The 27805-nt window shown below is 36.3% G+C and overlaps 1 protein-coding gene across 2 annotated transcripts in view; it reads left to right on the forward strand.

The window, feature by feature from the left end:
* Positions 1-27805, forward strand: part of LOC150110573 (kinetochore protein NDC80 homolog) — a 201158-nt gene that overhangs the window by 123481 nt on the left and 49872 nt on the right. The window contains exons 10-11 of one of the 2 annotated variants that reach the window (XM_090394897.1): positions 8989-9188; positions 27373-27654. In XM_090394897.1, the coding sequence (XP_090251023.1) occupies positions 8989-9188; positions 27373-27654 (482 nt within the window). The remainder of the gene's footprint in view (positions 1-8988; positions 9189-27372; positions 27655-27805) is intronic. The other variant, XM_090394906.1, reaches the window with a different exon arrangement.

The following is a 27805-nucleotide window of genomic DNA, read 5'->3' on the forward strand; positions in this document are numbered from 1 at the left end:
TTTGCTGGCAGAGCTGTGTTAGGAGAAGGGAGTGGAGTTTGTGGATGTATGGCATGTGTTTCAGGGAAGAATGAAATTATACAGGCATGATGGGTTGCATTTAAATAGCTTTGAAATGAGTGCTGGAGAAGGTGTTGCTGGATGAAAGTATAGTGTGTGGAAGTACAGTGTGATGCGTGCCAGAAATCAGGAGGAAGAGATAAATCAGGAGAGTGGTACTGAAGAGACAGAAGTGCTTGGCAGTGGAAACAATAGTAGTGTGAGAGAGAACGGGAATACAAGAGGAACGGGGAAATGGGGGAGCTCGGTTGGACAGGGAAACATAGCATAGAGAGAGTGAATGTTGAAGGTGGCAGTGACTGTGTATATGAAAATGGAGTATATTGCAGGTGGAGAAGTGGAGACTGAGCAGGTATATGTTGTAAGCAGTGATAAAGGTGATTTGGCAGGTGTGGTGGGGAAATCGCAACCAACATATGGCTTGGATTGGACTGGCTAAAGACCTAAAAATGAGTTGTTTGTTTACAAATGCCAGAAATAAAAGGGATGAAATGGTTTCAGTGATTGAGTTTATTCATCCCCATATCATTGGAATAAGTGAAACATGGTTGAATGAAGATGATATCATAACGGGAATATAAATGGAAGGGTACACTATTTTTTGTGAGGATAAAAAGGGCAGGAAGGGAGGGGGAAGTGCTGCTGATGATATCAGGGGAATGAAGTCCACATAAGGTAGACATGACAGGGGGAAATAGTAACAATGGTTATGAGGCAGTGTAGTGTTACGTGGAGGTTGAGAGGAAGACATATTTAGTTGGATGTTGCTATAGGCCTGAGAAGGTGGAAGGTGGTGATGAAGAAATGTACAAACAACTTGGTTTAATGAACAAAGGAAGAGTAATTATTATGGGTGATTTTAATTATGGTGGTATAGAATGGAATGAAGAGATGGCATTTAGGAATAGGGAAAATGAATTTTTCGAGTTCTTGACAGATAACTATCTTAGGCAGACGTAAAGAGAGGCATGCGAGGATCAAGAGTTCTAGATCTCATCATTTCATCAGAGAATGGATATAATTGTTAGAGAGGGTTTCACATTTTCCTCCAGTTGGTGAAAGTGATCATGAAGTAATCACCTGTGTTGTGGCTAGTCCAATGCAGACTTTTGCGAGGAAAGGATATATGTGGATTTATAAGGCTGTGATTATGACAAGCTTAGGAGACGACTTCAAGCTATAACATGGAACGAGGAGTTGAGCAGCAAGGAAATATATGCTACATGGGAATTGCAAAGAAATACATAACAGCATCAATGTTCGAATGTATCCCAAAAGCCAAAAGACTGAATAAGGCAGGTGTAAAATGGATGAATGTGGAGCTTAAGCATGAAATCTGGAAAAAGAAAGTACTTTGGAGGAAGTACAAGATGAATAATGGTAATCAGTCAAATGAAGAATATAAAAAACAAGCCAGGAGAGTGACTCAGAAAGGAAAACAAAAGTAGAGTATGAGCAGAAATTGGCAAATCAAGCTAAGAAAAACCCTAGAGTTTTTTAGATATGTGGCAAGTAGAAGGAAGAATGGGCATGGAAAGATGAAGTTAAGGGATGAATATGGTAGAATGGTAACTGCTGCAGAAGACATTGTTGAGGTATTCATGATCAATTTATAAGGGTGTTTCATCCTGATCAGGGTGGAATCATGAGGAACTTAAGTGTAGAAGACATAGGAGAGGATAGCTTAATTGTGAGTGAGCAGGAGGTATTTGAGGAAATAAATAACCTTGATGTTAATAATGCGATAGGATTTGATGACATATCACCACACATCTTAAGGGAATGTTCCAGGGATCTGGCAGTAGCATTGTCATGCTACTTGTTGCAAAACTCTTTAATAAGAGTTTTGCAACAGCACAGGTTCCAAGGAAGTGGAAGGAGGATAAAATTGTTCCACTACATAAAGGCGCTGATAAGGCTGTAGTTTCATATTATAGGCCGGTCTGTATATCTGGAGTTGTGGTGAAGGTCCTGGAGAGATTGGTGAGAAGTAGGATAGAGAAATGGGTTGATAACAGTATTCTCTGTGGTTACCAGCATGGGTTTGTTAACAGGAGATCATGTTTCACTAACTTAGTTATGTACTATAACAAGGTGACAAATACCTTGGACAAGTGAGATGCATATATAGTGGTGTACTCGCGAAATCCAAGTACAAATACCTTGGACAAGTGAGATGCATATATAGTGGTGTACTTGGATTTCGCGAGTACACCACTATATATGCATATGTACTTGGATTTTGTAAAGGCTTTTGATAGACTGCCACATGAAACTCTTATTAAATAAAATGAAACAAATGCGATTGGATAACAGACTTCTGTGTTGGATCAGTGACTGGCTGTCAGAAAAAGAAAGGTCACCAGTGGCGTGCCGCAGGGGGCAGTTTTGGGGCCATTGTTGTTCAATTTGTATGTTAATGATATTGGGTTGTGTTTAACTAGCAATATCCAGCTGTTTGCAGACGATGCAAACTGAGGAGAGCAATGCAGAATCAAACAGATCTTATTGCCTTACAAGAGGACTTGAATAAATTGCATAATTTGAGCAGGTAAGTGGAACTTTCAGTTCAATGTTGCAAAGTGTAATGTTTCAAGAGAAATAGAAACCAAACATAACAGAACGTAATGGCTACTCTCATCTTGTAGCCTCTTTGAAAATTGAAACAACTGAGGATACAGTTGATGACCATGATCAGATTTATGGACTAACAAGCTCTCAGTGATAATACAATGCGTGATTTCTATAACATAATAGGTACTACAGTAAATAAAGGTCACTCAGTTAGCAGTTCTGGAAACATTTACTGCTTTAATAGCAAGAGGCTTCTATTTGAAAAGGCATTTGATAATATGGCTTTGGATCTTCAAACCTCAAAGGAGAAAAGTTAATTCAGTTTGTGCTAAATAAATTCCTTCAAGATGAAACTCAAAAAGATGGGTCTCTCAATAATTCTACAAGTGAAATAGATTACATACTGGTTCAAAGTGCAAAAACTGTCCTGAAGACAGATAATAAATAACTTGACTACGGATTGATTAGATTCACCATTTTAACCTGTCTTAAGAACTATAAATAAAAATAAATGGTTCAGGAAAAAATGTGATCTGAAAATAATTTCGAATATTGTAGCAATATCCATTATCTTTGCGATTTTCTTCCTTGACTACTTGTATAATAACTAAAACACTTTTTTTGAATGTTAGTCAAGTGGGTTTTAATTTATCGTCCTACATGTTTCGCCGATTTTTGCCATCGGCATCTTCAGGGAATACAATTGATAAGCTATATGAAGGTAACAGACTAGGTTTTAACTGACAGTTCTAATTCATACAAAAATTAGTATTGTGCGAGACAATGCGCTTGTCTCAGGAACAAGATTTATTTGTTACGAGACATAATGTAATTGGCGTGAAAGTTCATTTCTTTGATGTTTAGTGATCTGATTAAAGCTTTCCAAATTTCCGGTAGGATTAGACCTTGATTCTTATTTAGGTTTCCTGCTGAATGGGTGACCGTAGCAGCCTCTTAGGTTCTGGAATGGTAGTTCTCTTCTTTATAGGGCATATGACTCTTATACCACTCAATGAGATGGTTGGTAGAGGCAAAGTGGCAAGAAAGGCCTGAAATATCTTGTCTGTTGTTTCTGACATATCCTATGTGTTCTTTCTGTCTCGTTTCGAAGCTTCTAGAGGTCTGACCAACTTAACTAACACTACAAATACTCCAGAGTACTTGTAAAATGTACTGGACGTTACCTCCATTTCAACTCGTCACATCATATATCCCAGAAACTTAGCATTATCCATATGCTTAAGAAAAGAGCTATACATTACACGACAGTCCAAGATGACTTACAAAAAGAATTAACTACAATATCCAGAGAGCTATCCTTAAATGGTTATCCTAAAAGACTCTGCAACAATATCCTCTTTTCGGATATACCACAAAGACAACATGATGACACCCAATACATCAGTACTATAACTATTCCATTTGTCAGCAGTATTTCCAAAAAATTGGCTATCCTTCTAAAACCACACAATATCAGAGTAGCATTCAAGCCAGTCAATACTATTTGGAAATTTTTAAGATCACCGAAAGACCCTCATCCATTCTACAAGTACTCTGGAGTATTTGTAGTGTTAGTTATGTTGGTCAGACCTCTAGAAGCTTCGAAATGAGACAGAAAGAACACATAGGATATGTCAGAAACAACAGACAAGATATTTCAGGCCTTTCTTGCCACTTTGCCTCTACTAACCAATCTCATTGAGTGGGATAAGAGTCATATGCCCTATATAGAAGAGAACTACCATTCCAGAACCATACCATTCCAGACAGAAAGAACACATAGGATATATTAGAAACAACAGACAAGATATTTCAGGCCTTTCTTGCCACTTTGCCTTTACCAACCATCTCATTGAGTGGGATAAGAGTCATATGCCCTATATAGAAGAGAACTACCATTCCAGAACCTTCAAGGAGACTGCTACAGTTGCCCATTCAGCAGGAAACCTAAATAAGAATCAAGGTCTAATCCTACCGGAAATTTGGAAAGCTTTAATCAGATCACTAAACATCAAAGAAATGAACTTTCACGCCATTTACATTATCTTGTAACAAATAAATCATGTTCCTGAGACAAACGCATTGTCTCGCACAATACTAATTTTTGTATGAATTAGAACTGTCAGTTAAAACCTAGTCTGTTATCTTCATATAGCTTACCAATTGTATTCCCTGAAGATGCTGATAGCAAAAATCGGTGAAAGATGTAGGACAATAAATTAAAACCCACTTGACTAACATTCAAAAAAAGTGTTTTAGTTATCCATTATCTTTGATTTAACTGTGGTAGATAAAAGGTGTGAGCAACAAGAAAATAATTAGATAAGATCTGTTGCCCTTAGAAATATGATATTGGCTAATTTCCATTTGTAGAATACAACAGTGTTACACAAAACAGAAGTTAAATCTTCAGGACAAGCAGATAATTACTGTTAGGATCAGGAGATTGGACAATCAAGTATTATCAGCTTCTGTCAACAAAATCAAAGGATTAATACTGACTGTTGGGAGTTTGGAATGCTTTTCTGTTCGTAAAGAAGCAGTAGAATGAGTTGGATGCAAATGTTTTGGATGATAGCTTTTCAAGAAAACAGATAACTATCATTTAGACATGATGCAGATTTCTTTTTCTGCCTCTGGCTTTTTCAAATTCAAAATCAATGTTGATAATTCGCATCTATTTTGAAATTTGGTATATATGGAAATTAGCTATAATTATTACGTGACACCTCCAAGGAGTTTAAGGACTCATCACGGGAGGACACTTTACTCCATTCCATCCCACGCATCCCACAGTCTCCCCTACTACTTAATTCCACTACACACAACTACCATCAACGTCATCTACTCTGCCTTATTATGACCATTAACAGTATTTATTGTCTGTAAATTGCGTGTGTTCTGACGGCTGATTTGCCTGTACACGAGATGAAAAACCTAATTTTCAGAGAAAAAGAAGCATTACTACTTCCATATGACATTGGCTAATTCACCATCAATTGAAAAAGCCCATATAAAGATTCCTCTAATCATGACAAGAATCGAACCCAAGCCTTTTCCAACTGAAGGGCTCAGTGTACTGTCATTCTTCCAATTGCATTATGGAGGCACTGATTTCAGGTGATATGCTTGATTCTTTGTACAGCCTTTGCACACCTCTTGGAGAACCAGTGTTTAGATATTTAAAATGAAATTAGGAATAAATGTTTCCTTATATATATAAAAGAATGATTTCCATATGTTTAGTTGAAATGTTTGGATCAGAAACCAAATACAGCAATCCTAAAAAATTTGCTATCCAGTAAGATAGCAAATAAATTTGACAATTTTGTAATTCCTTGTGTTTTGGCCTACATTAATGCTTTTATTTATTTTTTTTCTAGATATTAATTAGATTAAATACAAGCATAGTTTTAATAGAATACTGTTAAGTCTTCATGTATACATAATAGATGTATGCATTGGGGAGAGTCAGTGTTGATTCAGTCAGTAAAACTACAAATAAACGTTGAAATAGTTTATTTTTTTTTTTTTTTTAATGTTAGATAAATGTTTTATATTCAGATAATTGGTAAACCTGTAAATAACAGACATTGGATTGATTGGTTTCTTATGTTAAGTTAAAGTTTGGAAGATTGGATGCTTTGTAACTCACTGCATATTTAATCAGAAAGTGCAGTGAACATGAATTGAACTTTATGGTCATAACCAAAGGCTATCAGTTTCAGGACAGTTTGAATGCTTTCTCTTCACCTAGATTAAATAATATTGTTTTCATCAGGTGGTACTTAAAATTGTACTGTAATAATGAAGAAACATTGAACATATTAGAAATTTATCTGTATGGAAGAACATTAATTATATATGGAGTAAATGATAGTATAACTACAAGTATTTAGGTTTAGGTACTAGTTTAAGCTCATCTATAGGTTTAATGGACATTTCTCTATGAAATGATATATTGGAACTGCAAAATTTATTGATTTCTGTTTATATTCTTTACTCAAAATGTATTCTCAATATTTCCCTGTACTTATCTTAACATTACTTTATTTATTATCCTTGTTATACAGTCATAACTCAGAGTATATTATCCGTTGCTTGATCTAGTTACTTATATTTAATCCTTTTTCTTAACCTTTTGACCTTCCCTATTCTCAAGGTTGTAACTATGGTGTTCATGTACACTTAATTTTATAACTCGGAATTTGCCTAGAGCTGAATTCTTTTGTTATAACAGCAAGCATAGTTTTTCAATATGACTTCTGAAAATTTATTTTTATTTCGACTGTGCCATCAGAAATCACAGATAAGATTTAAATATCTTTCCAAAAAAAAAAAAAAAAAAACTTCCCTTAGCAGGGAACTCTCAACACTCTATCAAGCAACGTAAACTTTAATCTACGGTCGTGGTAAACTATCCCCTTAAGTCACATAGGTTCGAATTTTATGAGCAGTGCATTGCCATGCAGGAATCAGGCAAATTATTTGACAAAGAAGACAGTTTATTTATACTAATCAAGTTACATTAAAGGTTAATTAAGCACACAAAGTATTTATGACTATACTTCTCATTAACATTAGCTAGGATCTTAAATTATTCAACCTAGTTCAACAATTTTTCACTACATTCACAGACTTAATTCATATATTAGAAATGACTTACTATGCTATACAACAAGCAAGTTTAAACAATAGGTAACAATAAAAGCTATTTTATCTCACAACTAAGCAGATAAATTTTCAATGTTTATCTAATAGCCTTCAATCCTGAAGTAATATTAACATACAATTTCACTAGAGCAATCTGTACTACAATTTCTGCCTTTAGATAATCATATATAGAAAACCTTACTTGGTAATATATCATCTAGTCCACGTTGGTAGATCCTTGAGATCGTTACCATCTATTTCATTTCCTATATTTCTTTTCACACACGGGAACCTTTTTACGACATCAACGGGGCACTTCTATTGGTGGCAATCAGCAGCCACCTTGGCAGCTGGAAGTCCAGAACTCGTTTCTTTCAATGCTTAAATGACCCATCTAACATCTTCGAATATCTGTTGGCAGAAACCGGGTCCCTTGACCTAGAATCGACAGGACATGTACGATCCGGTAGCTGGAACAGAAAACCGGGCGAAAACGTGCTTATCCAGCGACAACCATTGATTACAGTCTCTCCTCTTAAAATGGTCCTCTGGCTACCTCAAGACCGACCTTCCCCCGACGAACGCCCACTATATCGACTGACCGTCTCAGATGAAAACATACCACTTGATCCCTGAGTGACAACGACCTCCTTGCCCTCGATGTCTACCCCTTTTAAGCTGCTCCCTTGATCTTGGATTTTGCTACCCTTTCATTCCCTTGGGTATTCACATGGGTCTGCACCCACCACCTTTCTTGGTCACTGTGTTAAGGCGGGAAACCTCGTACATTGTTGACCTTCACAAGAGTGATAGCCTCAGGTTTATTTTTAATCTGTCTGGGATATTTCTTTGTCTTAAACATTCTATTAATACAATTCTTTTATACACATTTTTCTTTGTTCTTTATCTTAAACATTTTAACATCACAATTCATTTATACATAATTTTCTTTGTTCTTTGTTGTTGTACAGTAATTCAGCAGTCAGATATTTACAAAAATTATAAGCAAATCAATCTAATTTAACTTCCTAAGTAAAATCAGTATAGAAAGAAATTAATATAAAATTTCTGTCTATACAAGATTTTACAGAACTCTTAATAAATAAAAAAATTTCATATTTGACATCTGTAGATGCCGTATGGTCACTGCCGTAACTCACATGGTTTTGGCAATGATGTCATCTGCTAGAATAAGTGGTAGGGTCACAGATTCCCTTTCCACACAAAGTTTTAGGACAATCACAAACATCCATGCCCACGGCAGGATTCGAACCCACAGCCTCTTGACTGGAGAGCAGACATGCTATCCACTCGGCCAACCAGGTCAGCGGAACTCTTAAACATATGTTTAATTATTTCACTGTGTTGTTTTCATTCCATTAAACCTAAATGATGTGGATGGTATAACACTTCATTCAGTTTAATTGGTTTAGATTTACTGATTAATGCAGTTAAAAGTGGAAAAATAATGAATAAGCAAAAATTAAGGAAATTATTGTATTTTTACCTTCTTATTTTATTTACTTCCCTTATTACGTGGATTAATTTCCATAAAACATTAATGCATAATATTCCAGTTCATATAAACTTACTTGTTAACCTATTAAATGTTACATATTAGTAATATTAAATATCAAACTTGATAAAATAAAACTGCTGTTTGTGTGTTATATTTTAATTTATTTATATTTTCTGTGGCAGCGGCCGAGTTTCTGTCCCTTAGATCCGAGGTTGCCCAGTTATGTCAGAATCAAGAGTTCAATGCAGAAGATGTAAATAACTATTTGGCTGATGAAGGAGCAAAATTATCTAATCAATTAGATTATAAAAGGAATTCAGTTGAAATTCTGAAGAAAGACTTATGGGGAGAAGAAATTGTTATTTCCCAAAATAAGGCTAAGGTTCATATTTTATATGTGTAGTATTTTAATTTAATCTCTGATATTTTCTTTTGTCTTCTGATTTACTGTCTGTTAGATCAGTTAAGTTTTTTGTCAGAATCAAGAGTTTATTGCACAAGATGTAAATAACTGTAATTGAAATGGGAGGACTAAAAGAATTTGTCACAGTAAATCCTCATTATAACAAACTTATGAAAAATAGTTATAAGAAGGATTATTTTTTAATGGCGATTTTTTTTTTTTTTTAAATACTTTGAGACAACTTTACACAGTATGTCTAAAATCAGTTTTGTTATTTCTCAAGTATCAGTTTTATTATAACTTAAAGCACTGCTTCCTAACAAATGAATCATGAAGCAATTTTAGGTGTACTTGTATGCTTAGTATCTCTTATAATTCTTTTATTCTTCCATTCTGTATGCAAGTTATCACAGGACTGACTGAATAGATTTTATTCAGATTTGGTATTTGGAGTTCTTTCTAATTGGTTTCAATGAGAGCATTTTCAGGGGCACAGAAGATCAGAATGTGTCACATTTAGACCAGGAGGAATAAATATATCATGATACTTTTGGATTTTGCCAAGGCTTTTGACAGAATATAGCATAGAAGACTATTGCATAAATTGGAGCATATGGGATTGGATTATAAACTATTGGCATGGATAAGAGGATGGCTGAACGACAGATATCAAAGTCATATATGGGGCGGTTGAATCTTCAGTATTCAAGGTAACCAGTAGTGTGCCTCAAGGATCAGCCCTTGGTTCATTGTTATTCAATCTGTACATTAATGTAAAATGTCATTAATTAGGAGTGCTGCTGATATGCAATACTTGCAGAATGATTTGAATAGACTAGAATTGTAGGCAAGTGAAAATGGCTGCAAGTTCAATGTTAATAAATGTAATGTGTGATTAGATATCCAGTGTCGTATTATATTGGTGGGATTATGCTAGAAGAAACTGATTAGGCTAGGGATATTAGAGTTTGAGTAGACAGGAAGTTGAAGTTCAAGGGCCATATAGCAAAAATTCTAAATACACTCAGAAAATAATTGCAATGCTGAAACGAATCTTGACATGTAAAAATACAAGGCCTTGTTAAGATCTCACTTGGACTATTATATCCAGGTGTGGTCTCCTGGTTCTGTAGTAATTCTAATGCTGTGGAGAGAGAGAGTACAAAGGAGAGCAAAAAACATTAAAACTGACTGGCAACCCATTCTATAAAATTCACTGCTCTCCAAGAGAAGTAAAAAAAAAAAAAAAAAAAAGCTAGTCCTCATGCTCTCGCTAACTACATTCTTACTCAATTTCCATCTCTGGAAGTTGAGTAAAAATAAATGTTCTTTTGTTCTTCCATCTCTAACCAGCACTGAAACGTTTCCTCTGCATCAATATTATAAAACATGCCACGGCTGTATTTGCATTGACATTCTGCAGTATGCTAAGTATATCCATCTTCACCAGCCTCTTTCACATCAATCCCTATCACATGTTACAGCAGTAATCTCAATTGGATGATATACCTTTGCAAAGTGGTCACTCAGTAACTCAGCTATTTTATCTGCTTCTGTCATTTTTGCTGCCATCAGCACTCATTAAGGTTATCCTTCCATATCTCTTCCTCTTACTTGCCATACTATGAAAGAACTTGTTGGGATTTCTTTTGATCTACTCGACTAATTTCTTCTCATAATCTGATTTTGCTTTTTCTTACCTGATCACCTTTCTCCTTATAATATACCCTCCACAACATTTTCTCTTTTTGTAGCTCTTGCTTATTGATACTACTAACTTCTACACTTAATTAATCATCTGACCTTGGGTATTGCTTCCTCCAGATACTCTTTGATTATTCCCCATGCACTGCTAATATCCTTCCCTTGTAGATTATTGGCCATGACATTACTTCAAGATGTCTCCTGAGCTGGTCATATTCATCTGCCTTGCAGTCCATATACTCTCTTGACTGAAAATTCCATATTTTGCAACTTCCCAGTTAAAACAACATGAACATAAATACTCTTACCAGTAAGAGGCAATGTGGCTATCTTGGTTATGGATAACTCTTCTGATTCCATGATCAGACAAATACTTTCATGTCCCCCCCCCTCTTCCACACGTGTAGCGAGAGTGATACCATCAATGACATACCAATCTCACTGTAAGTGACTTCTGTCATTCTCGCTATCAGCGAGAATGACCCTCCCCTATTCAAAGGTACAGCAGTTCTGCAGGCTGGCCACTGGATAGCACACAGGACTGAACCAGTTAGTAATGGTTCTGCAGGCTTTCTGCATCCAGGTATTTTGCCAGTTCGTGACTGGAGGGAGACCAGATACTGCAGCTGCAGGGGGGGGGGGGACTGTCGAGGCCACGTATGAACAGGAAACTGAGTTCCCTCTGTGTGGGCAGTATGTTTGCAAGTATGCCACCTCTCATTGCATGTCCCATTCTCTTTATCTCTTCGTAATCAAATATAACAGACCACAACCCAAAGAAATGTGATTTAACTGTGGATCACAAAAAATTCTTCCACAAAAAAATAGTTAAACTCCAATCTTAAAAAACATCAAAAATTCAATCAAAAGAATCATAAAAAAAAACAACAGGAATCCAATTAAACACCCCTCCAACATTAATTCTTATCAAAAAAAAGGTTTTCACATCTGATACCATAACAGCAAGATAAATTATGTGCACCACCATCTACAGTCATCTAAACCAGAAGTATTATTCTTATCAGGACTTGATACAGAGGACCCTACCTAGCAACCTCAACAGCTGTCCACCTCAATTGCTCAAACTACATGTTACACAGCTCTTTTTGCCACAATGGCAGCACTTGTGCATTCGTCAGAACTGGCATACTATGCCAAAGACTGCAAACCCTTGAATCCGCACTGTTTGATCTACTTTGGCTCAAAATTTTTCTACCAAACCAACCTGCCCTTTTTATATGCTTCAAAAGCTAGACTTTCTGCACTCTAAATACCCCAGTAGTGAGGTCATCCTTCTTGGGGACTTCAATGTCCACAATTCACATTGACTTCCCTTCCCCAGTTTCATTGATCAAGCAGGCTGGGATTCTGAGGTGTTTGCCATCAACAGTGACCTCAGAGCGTCAATCTTCCTACCAGAATGGGACAATCCCCTTCAAACTGCCAACACACTTGACCTATTCCTAATGACCTCCCCTTCCAGGTATACTGTGGTTGTCGGTTCTCCTCTTGGTAACTCCGACCACAACCTCATACAAGTATTTTTTGCCACAGAACTACCTTCATCCACTAGTTCACAGTCTCATTGTCCTTTGGTACTACAAGGATGCCAACTGGGAGGACCTCTGTGACTTCTGTTCCTCCTTCCCATGGTCCAACTACTGCTTCAGCTCTTCTAATCCAAACATCTGCTCAGACCGAATAACAGAAAACATCTTCACAGGAATGAAGACTTTCATCCCTCACTCCACTCCAGACTCAGCTACCATCCAAGCCTTGGTTCTCAAAAAAATGTGCCATTGCTGTAAAAGAAAAATCTCTGCTTACCATGAATGGCTCAAGACTAAAACACCAGCTGCACACTCTGCAGCTCGCAGAGTGTGCAGCTGGTGTTTTAGTCTTGAGTGTGCAGCTGTTATAAAAAAAAAAAAAAAAAATCAAGTCCAAGTCAGACTTTGAAAGGGCCAAATGCCACAAACTCGCCTCTTGCCCAAATGGCAGTCACTCTTTCTGGTCTCTTGCCAAGTGCATTGGGTGCAACTCCTACCCACTGAGGTTTCCACCACTCTCATATCCAGATGGTACTGTAGTTACCTCACCTAAAGATAAGGCCAATTTACTGGAATCACTTTTCTCTTCTAATTTCTGCACTTGAAGACTGGGGCAATGTTCCCTCCACTCTACCAAGAATGGCACCTTTCGTGTGACTCATAGTCTTCTGGCAGAAATAAAATCCCAAGTATCCTGAATAACCTGGACACAAACAAGGCATCTGGTCCTGATGATATCCCACCTACTGAGCTAAAAAAACTGCCTCAGAACTAACACCTATCCTGTATCGCCTCTTCAACCCAGTGTTGACAATTTATCTTTTGGAGCTAGATCTAGCTCTTTTTTTTTTCTTCCCTAGCTCCAAAAATTTTAATCTACCATCTAGCTCCTTCAGAACTAGTTTCAGCTCTTTTTAGTTGTGTTTATAACTTACTGTTAAAGAAATTGTTTTAAAAGTTTTCCAGATTTTCGCATTTGATAAGGAATTGTATTATACGTTTGGTGCGAGCATCATACACGTTTCAAATGCATGATGAAGTCAGTCACGTGGCCCAACAGTCTACCATTTTGTCGCCTTAAAGTTGATAGCACTGCTACAAGTTAGTCTTTGCACAGTGTTCTGGTTGGTAGTTATGATAGCAAGTGGGACATTTTCAAAGACTGATCGTAATTCGTTGCAGTATAGAGTTGTATACCCTTCTTCAAAAAATGAGCAAAGAGAAAATAAAGCTTACAAGCAAATATTTAGGAGGGAGCAGTTGGAAATGGGAACATTTAGTAAATGGTTGTGTGAAGTTCCTACAAAAGGCCACTGTAAGTTTTGCAGATGTGATATAGCTGCTAAATATTGTCAGCTTGTAAAGCATAGCGTAACTAAGAAACATCTTGCTGCAGTTCCATATAAGGCTGTTCCTATTACAAATATGCTTGTGAAAAAAAGTCTGATGAGACTGCGAACTTTGAAGGTAGGTTAGCATTATTTCTTTGTTGTCACTCATCATTGAACAGTTGTGATCATCTAGTAGATCTTTGTAAAAATATCATCCCAAAAATATGCCAAAGGTAAAAATGCACCGAACTAAGTGCTCTGCAATTGTAAAAAATATTCTAAGTGAGCATTTTGAAGATCTAATTGTGGACATTGGAGATGAAAATTTCAGCTTGCTAATAGACAAATTGAATGATATCACAGTGAAAAATATTTTAGGAATGGCCATCATTTATTATAGCAAGAAATTCAACAAAATTGTGCATACATTTTTGAGCATGGTAGTTCTAGAAAAGTGTGATGCTAGTTGTATTGTGGCTGCACTAAAAAAAAGAGCTCTTGACCAAGAAACTGGACATTAAAAATCTCATTGCAATTGGTACAGACAACAGCAGTGTTATGGTTGGTGTCAATAATGGCATTATTGACATGTCACTGAAGGCATATATTCCCTCCTTAATTTTAATTCGATGTATGCCATTCATTACAACTGGCAATGTCTCACACTTGTGCATAATCTCTCCCAAGAAAATTAGAATTTTTAGTTTCCGAAACGTATCAATGGTTTTCACATTCTTCTTCAAGACAAGCAGCATACAAAGAGCTGTATCAAACGAAAATGATGCTCCTCTGAAAATTGTATGCAATTGTACAACAAGGTGGCTTTTCATTGAACCTGCAGTAGACAGAATTCTCAGCCAGTGGTTGGAATTAAAAACTCACTTTGAAGTGGTGAGTGTGACTGAGAAATGTAACAAAGCTCAAATTTTGTGGGAGATGTACAAAAATGAAAGGAATCTGTTGTACCTTTCATTTTTGCATCCAGTTCTAGTTCAAGTTCAGCAAGTTAACAAAATTTTCGAATCTAACAGAGCGGATAAGTTGAGATTATTTGAAAACCTTTCTCATTTGATTCGCTCTATTGCAAATATGTTAGTGCTACCATCATCCACAGTCAATCCTCTAGAGTCAGAGAGTGATGACAATTTGGATCCCAATCCAAATCTTGGTTACAGATTTGAAAAAAAAATTTCAGAGTTGATGATACAAAAAAAATAATGCAAAATGATGAGCAAAATCTTAGAAATAGAGCAAGACAATTTCTTCTTGGTCTCTTCAAACAGCTTAAGCAAAGGTTGCCTGAAAACTTGAATATATTAAGAATGATATCTTTTTTTTCTGTTGACAATATCCTAAAACATATAAAAGAACCTGTTACTCACATCTTAGAAATCATGCTGAATACCAGTACAATACATCATCAAATTCCTGACATGTACCCACAAGGGATGTACAGGATATGATAGTACTACAAGAAAAATTTACATCATTACTAACTTCCTATCTACAATTTTCCTCCAAATTAGTCTGTTACTTGTCAAGACTCCAACATTATCATATTTTATATTTCTATTGTTTAAGGCACTTTGTACCGTATCACTACACCTATATCTTGATCTTCCTCTGGGTCGTTTTCCTGCCATCCTGGCAGAGAACACTTTTGGCAGAGCTAATCTTTTCTCACCCATTCTGTTTAAGTGACCATACCCCCTGAAATTAGCTCTGCTAACGCATTCCTGGATGCCGACAATGTCAAGTTCTTTCCTAATATACTCATTTTTAATGATATTTCCATTGATACCGTCTGTTCACACCTCTAATCTTTCTCAGGACTCTCATATCTACAGTCTATCTAGTCTTTGGTCAAGTGTTTTACTTCTGACCCAGCTCTCAGATCTATAAGTTAAAACTGGTTTGAACACTGTCTTGTATACAACTAATTTAGTCATCATCATCATCATCAAATTCCTACCATGTACCCTCAAGGGGTGTACAGGATATGACAGTACTACATGAAAAAATTACATCATTACTAACTTCCTATCTACAATTTTCCTCCAAATCAGTCTGTTACTTGCCAAGATTCCAACATTATCAGATCTTATATTTCTATCGTCTAAGGCACTTTGTACCGTATCAATCCACCTATATCTTGGTCTTCCTCTGGGTCGTTTTCCTGCTAACCTGGCAGAGAACACTTGTTTTGCTAATCTTTCCTCTCCCATTCTATTTAAGTGACCATACCACCTGAGATTAGCTCTGCTAATGCATTCCTGGATGCTGACAATGTCACGTTCTTTCCTAATATCCTCATTTTTATGATATTGCCATTGATGCCATCTGTTCACGCCTCTAATCTTTCTCAGGACTCTCATATCTGCGGTCTCTAGTCTTTGGTCAAGTGTGTTACTTCTGACCCAGCTCTCAGATCCATAAGTTAAAACTGGTTTGAACACTGTCTTGTATACAGCTAATTTAGTGTTCCGACTAATTTCTCTCTTATTCCATATGAATTTATTCAATTGACTTCCCACCATACCAGCTTTGCTGATTCTGTTGTGTATTTCTATATTTAATTTACCATCTTCAGTAAAAATCGTGCCTAAGTAGCTGAAATGTTTTACTTGTTCCACAGGCTCTCCATTCACAACACAATTGACATTTTCAGTGATTCTGCCTATTTTCATTGTCTTTGTCTTTTTATTGCTGACCTTCATACCATATCTATTACAACAGTTATTCAATTTAGTCAGAGAATCTTGCAGACTTGTAGCGGATTTATTTAGAAGTATAACATCATCCGCATAAAGCAAAGGATATGACAGTACTACATGAAAAAATTACATCATTACTAACTTCCTATCTACAAAGAGCTGACATTAACATCTCCAATTTTGATATCATGTTTAATGCCACTTTCCTTCATAACGAGATCCACATAGATAATGAATAACAGAGGGGATAATGTACATCCTTGTCTCACACCAGATTTAACATTAAACCATCTTCCTGTACTTCCTTCAATTCTAACTGCTGACTTACAACTCAAATAAAGACTAAGTATTGCTTGATATAATGCCCCATTGACACCATATAACTGCAGTGTATTGAATAGCTTCTCTCTTGGCACCTTGTCATATGCCTTTTCCAAATTGACAAAACTTAAAAAATACAGGTCTTTGTTATATTCCCATTCTTTCTCGACTATTTGTCGTAAAGTGAAGATCTGATCCTGACAGCTTCTATTGGGCCTGAATATCGAGCTTGCTCTTCACCAAGCTTTTCTTCCACAATTCTTCTCAACCGTTACTCAAGTATACTTGCATAGATCTTGCCAGGAACACTCAGTAGGGAAATACCTCTGTAATTCTCACATTCAGTTATATTTCCCTTTTTATATATGTGTACTATGAGAGCTCTACTCCAATCATCGGGAATTCGTCCCTCTGGCCAGGCTTTCTGAACTATGCAGTTCAGTCACTGTAAGACTTTTATACCACCATACTTCAGCATTTCAGACCGAATATCATCTACTCCTGCTGCCTTTCCAGATTTCAAGCCTTTGATGGCTTTTTCTACTTCAAGTAAAGATATGTATTGCATGCCTGGTCAGTGTTTTTTACCACTGTACTGTTATCACTGCTTGTTTCATTTAGCAGTTTTTCAAAGTAATTACTCCATACTTCAAGGATATCTTTTTCTCCAGTTTTCATGTCACCTTTATCATCTCTAACTCCTTTTACAGCACTCTTTCCTCCATTCCTAAGTTTCTTCAACAACTCCAGAATATTTTGCCACCTTATTGCTATTTATTTTCTATATTCTAACCAAAGTCCTCCCATGACTTTTGTTTAGCTAGTTTTACACACTGTTTAGCTTTCTTACATTTGTCTCTGTATTCTGTAAGAGTAAAAGCTGACTTATTTGCCAGGAACTTTTGATATGCCTTCTTCTTTTCCTTCACTGTCTCTTTAACTTCCTGTGTCTGCCAGGGAGTTCTGATTTTTTTTATCCTTGCACACAACCTCACCACATGCCTCTCTGGCAGAATCAATGTTTTCTTCAGAGTTTGCCACCGAATCTCCAAGGTTTGATTCCTGTTCTCAAACTCTTTCATTTTCTTTTCAATAATCTTTCTGTATTTTAGTCTACAGTTCACATCTGAGAGCTGCTCAACTTTTATTCACTTTAAAACTTTCTTACATGTTATTCTTTTCAATATGAAATTCAATTTTATCCTGCTCAAGACTAAATAGTGATCACTTCCAATTTCAAATCCTCTGTACACTCTGGTGTCCTGCACCAGGGAGAAAACATCACTATCAACAATAACATAGTCAATGAGACTTTTCTTATTCTTAGCCTCTTCTCTCCATGTGAATTTGTGCACATTTTGATGTTGGAACATGGTGTTAGTAATAACCAATCCATGTCCTGAGCAGAAATCCAACAGATAATTGCCATTATTATTAGCATTGCTCTTTTCTCCAAATTTTCCCAAAATATTTTTGTATGTCTCACAATCATTTTCTACTCTGCTATTTAGATCCCCAACAAGGACCAACTTTTCATTTTTCATTGTGTCAGTTGCTTTTTCTAAAGCCTCAAAATTTCTCCACTTCTACCTTAGTAGAACCTTCTGTGGGACCATAGGCACAAATAAGTCTCATTGTCCAGTGCCCCATTCTCATATTTGCCCACATTACTCTACTTGAGACTGACTGCCATTCAAGAAGATTAGCCTCGTATTTTGTGTTGAATACTATGGCTACTCCTTCTTTTCCTTGATTGTCATTGCCTGAATATAACATTTTGTATTTATCGCTCAGAAAGATCTCACCAGTTTTGGTCTTTTTTGTTTCAGTCACCCCTATTATGTCGATCTGGTACTTATCTAATTCCTCAGCTAGCTCCATTTCTTTGCCATTCAGGCTTCTTACGTTGATAGTACCGATCTTTAACTCTGGTGATGTTGAGTTGCAGTTTGTTTTCAGATTTGTTCCAGTAGCTGACTTTTCGCTGTTCGCCCTGGTTCCCTGGCGAAAACAACTGGGGCCTTGTTTAACCATGCGACGCCCCAGCCGGCATGAAATTTTATCATGTTGTACCATCATTTTTTTATTTTGGTTTAACCAATAAGAAAAGAATTTGGTCGGCTAAATCCCAAATTTCCAGCCCATCCTCGTTTGTTCAGTATCAAAGTAGATACCCAACAGGGTGCACCACGAGAAGGTGAGGATTGGACGTTAAGTCAGAAGCCCTGGTTGGTTCTCTGCATTCCTTTAAAGGATATGTGGAGGTCTCCTCTCAGTTATACAGCTTTGACCTTTAAGCACCCCAACTAATTTAGTGTTCCGACTAATTTCTCTCTTATTCCATATAAATTTTTTCATTTGACTTCCTTCTATACCAGCTTTGTTGATTCTGTTGTGTATTTCCATATTTAATTTACCATCTTCACTAAAAATCATGCCTAAGTAGCTGAAGTGTTTTACTTGTTCCGCAGGTTCCCCGTTCACAAAACAATTGACATTTTCAACAATTCTACCAATTTTCATTGTCTTTGTCTGTTTAATGCACTGACCTCCATACCATAGCTATTACAAGAGTTATTCTATTTAGTCAGGAAATCTTACAAAATTGTAGCGGATTTATTTAGAAGTATAATATCCGCATAAAGCAAAGAGCTGACATTAACATCTCCAATTTTGATATCAGGTTTAATACCACATTCCTTCATAATGTGATCCATATAGATAATGAATAACAGAGGGGATAATGTACATCCTTGTCTCACACCAGATTTAACATTAAACCATCTTCCTGTACTTCCTTCAATTCTAACTGCTGACTCACAACTCAAATAAAGACTAAGTATTGCTTGATATAATGCCCCATTGACACCATATAACTGCAGCGTATTGAATAGCTTCTCTCTTGGCACCTTGTCATATGCCTTTTCCAAATCGACAAAACTTAAATACAGATCTTTGTTATATTCCCATGCTTTCTCGACTATTTGTCGTAAAGTGAAGATCTGATCTGACAGCCTCTATTTGGCCTGAATCCAGCTTGTTCTTCACCAAGCTTTTCTTCCACAATTCTTCTCAACCATTTCTCAAGTATACTTGTATAGAACGTGCCAGGAACACTCAGTAGGGAAATACCTCTGTAATTCTCACATTCAGTTTTATTTCCCTTTTTATATATGGGTACTATTAGAGCTCTACTTCAATCATTGGGAATTCGTCCCTCTGCCCAGGTTTTTCTGAACTATAATATTTCTGAACGGTGCAGCCACTGTAAGACTTTTATACCACCGTACTTCAGCATTTAGTCGAATATCATCTACTCCTGCTGCCTTTCCACATTTCAAGCCTTTGATGGCTTTTTCTACTTCAAGTATGGATATGTATTCCTGATTGTATGCCTGTTGAGTGTTTTTTACCAGTGTGTTATCACTGCTTGTTTCATTTGGCAATTTTTCAAAGTAATTACTCCACCCTTCAAGGATATCTTTTTCTCCTGTTTTCATGTCACCTTTATCATCTCTGACTCCTTTTACAACACTCTTTCCTCCATTTCTAAGCTTCTTCAACAACCTCCAGAATATCTTACCACCTTCTTGATATTTATTTTCTATGTTCTTGCCAAAGTCCTCCCAATGACTTTTGTTTAGCTAGTTTTACACACTTGTTTAGCTTTCTTACATTTGTCTCTGTATTCTCCAAGAGAACACGCTGACTTATTTGCCAGGAACTTTTGATATGCATTCTTCTTTTCCTTCACTGCCTCTTTAACTTCCTGTGTCCACCATAGTTCTGATTTTTTTAATCCTTGCAGACTACCTCACCACATGCCTCTCTGGCTGAATCAATCAGGATTTTCTTAAAGGCTTGCCATTGAATCTCCAAGGTTTGGTTTCTGTTCTCAAACTCTTACATTTTTTCTTCAATAATCTGTGTATTTTAGTCTAGTGTTCACATCTGAGAGCTGCTTGACTTTTATTCGTTTTAAAACTTTCTTATATGCTATTCTTTTCAATATGAAATTCAATTTTATCCTGCTCAACACTAAATAGTGATCACTTCCAATTTCAAATCCTCTGTACACTCTAGTGTCCTGCACCAGTGAGAAAACATCACTATCAACAATAACATAGTCAATGAGACTTTTCTTATTCCTTGCTTCTCTCCATGTGAATTTGTGCACATTTTTATGTTGGAACATGGTATTAGTAATAACCAGTCCATGTCCTGAGCAGAAATCCAACAGGTATTTGCCATTATTATTAGCTTTGCTCTTTTCTCCAAATTTTCCCAAAATATTTTTGTATGTCTGACAATCATTTCCTACTCTGCTATTTAGATCCCCAACAAGGACCAACTTTTCCTTTTTCATTGTGTCATTTGCTTTTTCTAAAGCATCAAAAAATTTCTCTACTTCTACCTTAGTAGAAGGTAGAAGTGGAGGAATGGGACCATAGGCAAAATAAGTCTCATTGTCCAATTCCCCATTCTGATATTAGCCCACATCACTCTACTTGACACTGACTGCCATGCAAGAAGATTAGCTTCGTATTTTGTGTTGAATACTATGGCTACTCCTTCTTCTCCTCGATTGTCATTTCCTGTATATAACATTTTGTATTTATTGCTCAGAAAGACCTCACCAGTTTTTGCCTTTTTTGTTTCAGTCACCCATATTATGTCGATCTTGGTACTTATTCATTCAGGCTTCTTATGTTGATAGTACCGATCTTTAACTCTGGTGATGTTGAGTTGGGGTGTGCTTTCAGATTTGTTCCAGTAGCTGACTTTTTTTTGTTGTTCGTCCTGGTTCCCAGCCGAAAACAATTGGGGGTCTTGTTTAACCGGGCGACGCCCCAGCCGGCATGAAATTTTGTCATGTTGTACCATCGTTTTGCATATTGGTTTAAGCCAATAAGAATACAATTTGGTAGGCTTAATCCCAAATTGCTAGCCCATCCTCGTTTGTTCAGTATCCAGGTAGATACCCAACATGGTGCACCACGAGAAGGTGAGGATTGGACATTAGGTCAGAAGCCCTGGTGGTTCTCCGCATTCCTTTAAAGGCTATGTGGAGGTCTCCTGTCAGTTATATAGCTTTGACTCTTAAGCACCACAGCAGTACAATACTATCCACTTAAATAAATGAACAAATATAGAAAACACTGAGCTATTCTGGACTGAAGTACGAGAATATAAAGATGCATCTGGAATGAATTCATTTAAAGAAATTGCTCAGTGTGCAATAAATTTATTAATACTGCCTAATTCTAATGTGGAAATTGGACAAATTTTTAGTTCCATGAATGTAGTAAAACTAAATTAAGAAACAAGATGGAACTGCTAATGCTGGCAAGTATTTTGTTAGTCAAGTATGGCCTCAGGCATAACAAGTGCTGTACAGGCTATCATTTACCAGCATCTACACTGGGTAATATTGGAATGATGGCACACATAATATATTAAACTTATATGCAAGTATCACTTCAACTTGAATAAAGTAAATAACTTAAAGGTTACTACTACTTTTAAAATTTTAGCTTTAAATTTTTATTTTAAGCTTTTTGAGATTTTGGTAATTTTCATTTGGCAACACTACTTCAACCTATCCTATTCAACTGGCATCTAACCTACAACATGGAAACAAGTTCACATCCAACTCATCCCAAAGAAAGATAAGTGAACCAATGAACCATCATCAGATTGCTCTCACTTCTCTTCTCTCTAAAGCTATGGAGAAGGTCATCATCAACGACCTAGAATCACACTGACGAATCAGTGACCAGCAGTATGGATTCTACCACTTGTAATCTACAGCTGATATTCTTGCTTATACCACTCACCTCTGGACTCAGGCCATGGAGAAATTTGGAGAAACTCATATGGTTGTCCTTGATATCTCAAGGGCATTTGAGTGGGTTTGGCAGGGGCCTACTTAACAAACTGCCATCCTATTCTGCAAGTGGATCACCAATTTTCTCACTGATTGCTCACTATGTGTTATGGTGGATGGTTTACCCTCTTGAGATTTGCCCACCAATGCAGGAGTATCCTAGGGTTCTGTTCTTTCACCCACTCTTTCTCTTGTATATAAATGATCTGCTCTCTCAGACTTCCAGTCCTATCCATTGTTATATCTTTGTATATTCGTATTTTGTCGTTACTTTCTTATATTTTATTTTTAACCATACTTTATTTTGTGATGCTTCCGTAACAACTATTATACAACTTATATCCAGGTATCCTCTCTCCTTATTACTTTATCTCCCTTATATATCTTAAACACGCAGTCTTCAATCGTCTTTAAGCCTACTCTTAAATCAAATTGACATTTAACTTATACGAGGATGGTAAGGAAGTAATCTATGAAAAGGGTTAACTTCACTAATTCTCATTTATTATTAATTCCTTTTCAATGCAGAGAAATTTATTTGTTCATGCTGCACCACTCCGCATCTAGATGGTTGCACGCATAACATCAGGGAAATAACAATCAGCAAGTATAATGTCACTTTTTATCTAATATAGGTTTTCTAAATCAGTAATTTATCTCAGCTTATAAACATACAGCAATCGTGGCCCTCTATCCAATACTTCTATATAAGTTTTCGGTTTCCCGCTTAGATTCTATTTTAGCAAGTGGTGAAATGAGAACAAAACAGGCAAGCACGTAATTACAGTCAAACTAAGACATTTATTATACTAAGACAAGAAATTACAAACTGGAATAAAACATGAATTAAGATCTCTCAATTGATTTTAATGGATATATAACTACACTTAAATTATCAAATACATTATTAAGTATCTAAAACATAAGATCATACTCTGCTCACAACTTCTCTATTAAGGAATAATCATTGACAATAAAAAAATTGGAATCCTACATTAATTAGCTGCTGCCTTACTTAACTTTCAATTCAATACACAGCACATCATACAATCTAACATTAAGAGTTCCTAAGGTTCCTCAATCTTGTCACATAAATCATCTAAATCAGAACATATTTTTCAGGTACTAAGATTAACTCTTAAATTCTTACACACACGTTCTCTGTGAACTATTATTAATATCTTTTATATCTACTGAGGAACAATTGTTAATTCTTATACACACGTTCACTAGGAACTATTGTTATATTCTTCCATGTCCACTATGAACAAAATCATCACTACACACGTTCTCTTGAAACAAACATCCTAATCTAAATTGAACACGTTCCTTAGGAACAATTTCTGAATCACTACAAGTTCAATTAAGAATATTCTCATATACATTACACGTCCCCTTTCACATGCTCGTTTCTACTGTCCCAGTAAGATTTCTAATTCAGAGAATTAGAAATCTTACCGGGACAGTAGACATACTTTTCTTGACGTCACTTGCTCTGGATGGCACCTATCTTTCTTCCTAGGACTTCTACCTTGAAACATTCCGTGTGCTCTGGCTGTATCTATAAGAAGGCTTGTCTTCTACAGTATAACAGAAAGATTACTCAGTTTTCTGGTCATTGTAGTACAGTATGACCCTGTATTGCAGCATCTTGTCTGACTGGCTCTGGAACGGATATATCTGGCAAAATTGACAACCATAATGCTGGATACTTCCGAAGCTTCCACGACTCTGGAATCATCGAAGATCTAGGGCCGGAGCCCAGAGTCAGGAAACAAGAGAGAAGAGAGCGATGTTGGCTTTGCAATTTCGTTTTGTATCTCGCACTCTAATTTCCCATTGGTTCCTTTCTTTTTCAACACCGCATGTCTCCCTAACCTCTGGCGCCAAAATTTTTGCGCTGGTGGACGTCTCCATAAGCATCGTTCGGTTATCAGCGCCAGACTCTGGTGAAAATTTAGATTGTTACATGTATGACTAACTTACAAGCTTACGTATCCCACCCTAGGATAATAGGATTAAGTTCCAAGGTCTCTGTGTATAGCTTACATGGTGTGTATACGTATTACCAGGAATTTTCAAGAATAGCACAATTTATAACTAGAAATATTTACACTTATTTTATAATTTTGTGACACACAACATTGTAAAATAAGTGTAAATATTTCTAGTTATAAATTGACACACAACAGTAAGGAATAATTCACATTAATTCTGAATAACAAAAATTGGCTTTGGGAATGGGAGATCTTGTTAAAATCTGAATGAGATAATATTGTCTTATAAATGTTCTCATTCAGAATTTAACACCATATCTCTGCTGAAGACAGTACACTCCATTTCTCCTTTTCATTCGACAAACCTTGTAGTGCTGAAGTATTAGAATCCTTAAAATCAAAGCAGCTGGTGACCTAAACTCAGATTTCCTAGCTATATCAGTGGGACAAGTACAACCTTGTAAATTTCAGTGCCACCAGAACTCAGTCCTGTCTGATCTCTCTCAAGAAATCTCAATGGGGCAAGGACAACCTTGTAAACAACTCAGTCCTGTCTGATCTCTCTCTCTCTCTCAAGAAAGTGCTTGCATGCCCCCCCCCCCTTACCTTCAGTAATAGGTTTCTAAGATTGCTCGATTCTATCCAGAAGAGGACAATCTGGCTAATTAATGACCCCTCTCTCTCTCTCACACACATACCCACTTCAATCCCGCTCTCACAGATTTTTAGTTTCTGCCTTATGCCTCTTCTGCAGATACTTTAATGGACAGTGCTCTGCTGAATTGGCTACTATTATCCTCCTACTCTCCTTCAAAATCATTAAAACAAGAGCCACTGCTAACTGACACCATTTTTACAGTCCATCTTGAAACTCACTGAACCAACTTCACTACCTCCTCTTTCATTCCATCTACTTCTGTCCTTTGTAACAGTCTACCCCACTCTGCCTTCCCCAAAGATTACAACACACACACACACACACACACACACTGACCTGCATCTACTCTCATTACTTTAGTTTTCCTGACTTTGCACTTCAGCACTCTCAGTTAACAACACATTTTCTAGTCATCAAACTCAAATTCATTTAAGTGCAGCCCATCAGCATTACATGAATTCTTTTAATCCATCAAATTCAGACCATAGTCCAGAAACTTTACATCATTTCTTCTGCACAACCTGTGTATTGATTGATTTGCCATTGTGCCCTCCTCCGTTCATAACTATCATAGCATGGCAGGAGCCTTCACCCTCTAGCTCTTTTTTTTCACCTTCCAATAACTATCACATCTTTCTTGATATAATACACCTCACATTTTAAGTTATTAGTGCCAGTCAAAACAATCACTTCTTATCTTTATCTTTTTTTGCATCACAGAAGAATATGCATAATATAAAGAGCCATTCTGGTAACAAATATTACTGTAACAAATTATATTTTCCAAGAAATAAGTGTTTTTTTACTATTCTTCCTATTGTTATATGTTGACTATGGTCCTCGAACAACAATGTAGTATCACTAATCATTTGATGGATTGACTATCAACTTATTTGGGAACATATTAAAAAATAAGTGGGTGGGGGGAGTTGTTTTAGGCGAGTAGGATTCTGCATAATTAGTTGAGCATTGCATGTGGGTGTGTTTGGCCTCCTTAATGAGCCCTTGACTCATGGCGATCTCTGATATTAGTTAACACATTTAGAATATCCTTTTTTTTTCATTAATCATCTTTATGATATTTTGTTCCTTTATAGTACTCTTTCCTCCATATATAAACTTTTTTAGTAGCATCCAAAAGCTTTTATTACCTTTATTATATTCTTTAGCTACTAAGAGCACATGCTGACTTAGCTAGTCAGGAACTGACTGCTTAACTTGTATTTATCCTGGGGTTGTTTCTGTTGTTGATAACATCACCACTGCATGTTCTAGTTGGAGGAGGGGTGGTCCCCCTCCTCCACATTATTTCTCTGTCTATGATGGATTTTTTACTCCTTTCCTGCATTTTTTTTTAAATCCTGCTTAAAGTAGGTGCTAGTCATGGTTGCTTGTTATTTCAAACACTTATCAATAGTAACATAATCATTATATAAGAATTCTTGTGTGTACATGTGCATTTATGTGTATTTTTATGTTGAACATAGTAGTGTCAACTAGTATGATCAACTCTTGAATTAGGATTCTGTCTATTGATTAGGATCTAATACCAATTTTGTTGACAGGGATTACTTTTCCAATTCCTCTGCTAGCCATATTGCCTCTTAGATTGATAATTCTTGCACTAGTGTATTTCCACTTTTTCTTCTTCTGAGATCGAGGAGTTTAAATAGCTTACTTTTTGCTCTGTCATAGCTTCCTGCTGTTTTTATCAGGTATAACTTGGATAACTATGAGCAGCACCCCACCCAACATAACTAATTTTGTTTGCTATGGTGAATGTATATGTAGTTTGATTAACTAAATTTTAATTCTCTCATTTACATTAAAACAGTTTAACTAGATAATGCATGTCATACAGTCATTTATGTTTTCTTCTATGATGAGAGAATTCATTATTTTGAATTATTACTCATTTCTCATTGTTCCATACAAGTTTAGTGCTAATAATGAATTTTTGTCAGACAGATATGCTTATGATATATGATTCTCTTATTTTAGATTGATGCTCTTTGCCATGAATTTAACAAAATGTACTCAGAGCTTTCTGTATCCTTGAAGCAGATTTTACCAAGTTTGTCACTACTTGAAATATCAGCTGTTAAACAACTTCCATTCAAGAACTTGCCAAAACTGCAGATAAAATCAAGTCCTGATGCAATGTACTATAGTGTTTGGGCTGAAAAATTAAAACCAGCTTTAGAACAGTGTCAGAAATTTGTTACAGACTGTAGACTTGAGCTTCAAAAAAGGATATTACTGGAGAAGCAGTATCTGCATGAGGTATGTTTTTTGACTTCATAATATATAAAAAAAAAAAACTAATTATGTGCAAAAATAACAAAATATGTTATGTGATACATCCTTATCTGAACAAGTGGGAACACATCTTTTACTTGGAAAGACAGGTTTGAAATCTGTTGAGGATGAGATG

The sequence above is a fragment of the Typopeltis vanoorti genome, chromosome 1 (assembly GCF_054136105.1).
Source record: "Typopeltis vanoorti isolate ZY-2024b chromosome 1, IOZ_Tvanoo_1.0, whole genome shotgun sequence".
Classification (NCBI taxonomy): domain Eukaryota; kingdom Metazoa; phylum Arthropoda; class Arachnida; order Uropygi; family Thelyphonidae; genus Typopeltis; species Typopeltis vanoorti.